This window comes from Octodon degus, unplaced genomic scaffold, assembly GCF_000260255.1.
Source record: "Octodon degus isolate 3935 unplaced genomic scaffold, OctDeg1.0 scaffold00021, whole genome shotgun sequence".
Lineage (NCBI taxonomy): Eukaryota > Metazoa > Chordata > Mammalia > Rodentia > Octodontidae > Octodon > Octodon degus.
Window position 1 is genome coordinate 9946354 of NW_004524597.1, and position 3986 is coordinate 9950339.

At 33.4% G+C, this 3986-nt stretch overlaps 1 protein-coding gene across 1 annotated transcript in view; it reads left to right on the forward strand.

Annotated features, from left to right (window-relative positions):
* The window catches only part of Meiob (meiosis specific with OB domains), a 56652-nt gene that overhangs the window by 15571 nt on the left and 37095 nt on the right, over nucleotides 1–3986 (forward strand). The window contains exons 4-5 of the mRNA XM_004627883.2: nucleotides 1489–1620; nucleotides 3595–3667. Coding sequence (XP_004627940.1) covers nucleotides 1489–1620; nucleotides 3595–3667 — 205 coding nt within the window. The remainder of the gene's footprint in view (nucleotides 1–1488; nucleotides 1621–3594; nucleotides 3668–3986) is intronic.

Consider the following 3986-nt stretch of genomic DNA (forward strand, 5'->3'; position numbering starts at 1 on the left):
AAAAAAAAAAAAAAAGTTAAGATGTAGCACCAAAGTATAATTTAAGTGAATCAGAACTCTAGCCAAATAATTTTTGCCATAATTTTGGCCAAGACAGACATTAATTTTATTAAAATCATCTGAGTAATTATGGCTCTGTTGGTTTGACTCACAGTGTAGTGATAGTTAGCTTTATTTTTGTTTTATATTCATGTGTCATCTTTATTTTTGAGGTTATATGACAAAATTACCACCTTGTTCTTAGGCAATTCATGTATGTACTTTATTTTAGCATAATTAGATCAACATTACCACTTGACTAGTTTGAGAAAATCTTTATATCTTACTGTTTACTAAGGTCTAGAAGGCATAATATGTAATACATGAATTATGAAAAAAGTAATTATTAAAATATCTGCTAAAATTATAACAGTGAAATGTAGTATTTCACCATCAGATTGTCTGAATGAGAGGGAGAGTACTTCATTATTGTTTGACTTTTATTTATGACATCTGTAGTGCTTTTAGGGAGAAGGTGTTCTTACTGACTTCATAAAGCACTGCACAAATAGTATTATCTTTTCATGAAAAATTCAGTCAATATAAAATGTAGAATTGATAAGCAAAATTTCTTTTTCAATCCATTCTAATCCTCTTTCCAAAAGTAGACATTAATCCCTGTTCCAGGCATATTGGTATGTATGTTAGGTTGTATTACTCTTTTGTTTTGTTTTGACACAAAGCTTTGCTTGGTAGTCCAGGTTGATTTTGAACTCATGATCTTCCTGTGTGCTGGAACTACAGGTGTGTATCACCACTATTTTTTTCCTACTATATTTTTTAATTACCAAAAATAATAAATTTTTATTTTGTACAAAAATGTACTTGCTGACCCCTAGTGGTGATTATTAAGTACCACACAATTTGCTGTGAAATAACTACACTAAATTTGATTTGGGTTAAAACATTAACAGTAATAGAAAAATGGAGAATTTATGCTTATAAATGGACAGTTGAAGTCTACATACCATGTCCCTCCAAATACACAGATAACTGGAGAAAGGAGCAAAGGGGCCAATAGTGAGGTGAACTAACTACACTGGCAATTTAGCATTTTACTTTGAAATTCATGGAAGCATGACATACAGAATGTATACATAAAATAACACTTTCTACCAAGTCCTGAAGTATTTTTTATCATTTCAGTACTTATTAATAACTGACAATTTAGTCATAAGTGGTGGCACAGTCCTGTAATCTCTCCACATGGAAGGCTGAAGCAGGAGTTATGCTGGAAGTTTGAGACCTGCCTGGGTTACATAGTAAGTTCAAGGCCAGCCTAAACTACACAGTAAGACCCTGACTCAAAAAAAAAAAAAAAAAAAAAGAAAGAAAGAAAGAAAGAAAGAAAGAGAAATCAACTGATCGTTTGATTAAATATATAATCATTTGTTCAAAGTGAAAATAAAACTTTTCATTTAGAAAATAAAAGCATTGGTTTTCTCTTAGACATTGGATCAGAGAGATACACTTTCAGTTTCACCATTCGGGATTCACCAGCCTATTTTGTAAATGCAACATCCTGGGGCAATGAAGATTATATCAAGTCACTTTCTGACAGTTTTAGGGTTGGAGAATGTGGTAAGTCGGCTCTAGTCCTTAAAGTGTTTCTATTACTGTGCTGTTTGCGGCAACTGTACTGAAGGAGTCACAAAGAAATAAGACACACTTTATAATTCTCCAGAAAAAAATCAAGTGTTAAGAGCATATTGCAAGGTATTTAACTTATTACTTGAAGTATATAAATATGGTAAGTCATTTTTTTGGAATTTAATGTTTGTATTGGGCTACAGTCCCAGATACCCGCCTTTTTTTTTTTTTATACAGCATCTCACTAAGTCACAAGGTGCCCAGCCTAGACTCAAACTAGCAATCCTGATAGTCTCACAGAGCACAGGGATTACAAGTATGCTCCACCACACCTGGTTCTTTAATGTGATTTTAGAGGAACTTTACTTTTAGTTGAAATACCAATTTTTTTCATTTTTTTCTCATACCAGTATCTCTCTGACAGTACAAAATAATAAGGACTTTCAGCCAGGTGTAGTGGTGCCTGCCTGTAATCCCAGCATGCAAGTGACTGAGACAGGAGAATTGTGAGTTCAAGGCCATCCTGGACTACATAGTGGGATTCTGTTTCAAAACAAAATGAAAAGCTAGGACTTTGAAAGCACAGATCTGGATCCAAATTCCAGCTCTAACATTTATTGACATTATATGAACCAATAAGCCATTAGGTTATTGTGAATGTTTAATGAGGTAGCATACATAGCATAAAAGGTAGAATTTAGTCACCAGATAGATAACATGTCTAAACAAAACAGAAACAGGAAAGCAGGTGTACTAGCTCTGCTTTATGGGAGAGAAAGAATGCAGAAATTGAACTACTTTTCTGCAATACTGTAGGTCAAATAAATTACTTATATCATTTGGTACATAATTATATTTTGCTTTATACTGTTAATTTTCAATAATATGTATAGTATTTCTCTAATTGAATAAGGTTATTAAACATGTGGACTATGAAGGCAGAAAACCTTGCAAACTTCCTAGGTCCCAGAACAGGTATAAATATTCTTTGAATAAATGGTAAAACATCAGTTATATAGAGAAATAAAGATATATTTTAATATTAAAATATATATTGATGTTGGTGATCAAGAGATAAGGGATTTTATTGTCTTAATGACTGGAATGATTTGTTCTAATGGTGTTTGTAAATAGGATCACAAGTCCGCATCTTGTACAGCAATTAACCACTAAGAAGAATATATGCAGTGTATTATTTGTTGAAACTGTACTTCCGATTTGATTTGAAACTGTCTCATTGCTATATGTTTATCAATAAAACTGTAGAAAAAAAAAGAGATAAGGGATTTTAAAAAGTGTCAAGTCTGATTAGTCATATAAATAAGATGTTAGTGTGGTACAGTGAGAAGAGTATAGATTTTTTGAATCAGAAAAATTCTAATTCTAGCTCTACTACATTCTAGAAATAAAACCTCAGGAAAGTTATTTAACCACTGAGCTGCAGTTTCTTTATTTTCAAGATAGGGTTGGTAGTCATGGGACGGTTGTGTGTGGAAGGAACAAAACAGAGCAAAAAAGATCTAATGTAGGCCATGGGAAAATTGAAACCCTAAAATGTTGTGTTCAGAAATCTAGGAAGTGCCAGAGCTGAAATTGGTGAGTTCTGTTCACTTTTGCATTGCTGTTTCCACCCCTCACTATTGCTTCCAAAGGTAAGTGTGTAGTAGAGGTCAATTACTTTTATTGACAAGAACATTATATGCAAATCAAATGTTGAGTGCAGCTAAGTTGCTAAAATAATATAAACCACATGTTGAGACTTAAACATAAAACACTGGAAAAGTTATCTGGAGTCAAATTGATGGCTGCATCTCAGGAGACCAATTCTCACACAATATATCTGTGAAGGATTCTTGACACCAGTTTAGAAGTTAGAATTATAGTGCTAGATTCATTGCTTATACACTTTTATTATTAATCCTCTTACTGTTGTATGATGTCATCATACTTTGCCCTCTGTTTTAGTGATAATTGAAAATCCCCTGATTCAAAGAAAAGAAATAGAAAGAGAAGAAAAGTTCAGTCCTGCAACTCCTAGGTAAATATCTGTGTAGCACAAACTTTGTGCTAGAAGAATCATTACTAATAACTTTGGAATAGAGTAACAGAGTGCTTACTAAGGGTGCTCTACTTCAATTTGAAAATCTGGAGGTTAGTTTCTTCTTCCTCTTCTTCTTCCTCTTTCTCTGCTTCCGCTTCCTCTTTCTCTTCCTTTTCTTCCTCTTCTTCCTCTGCTTCCGCTTCCTCTTTCTCTTCCTTTTCTTCCTCTTCTTCTTGTTCTCCTTGTTCTTCCTCTTCTTTTTCTTCTTCTCCTCGTCTTCCTCCTCATCCTCCTTGTCCTCCTCATTCTCCTCGTC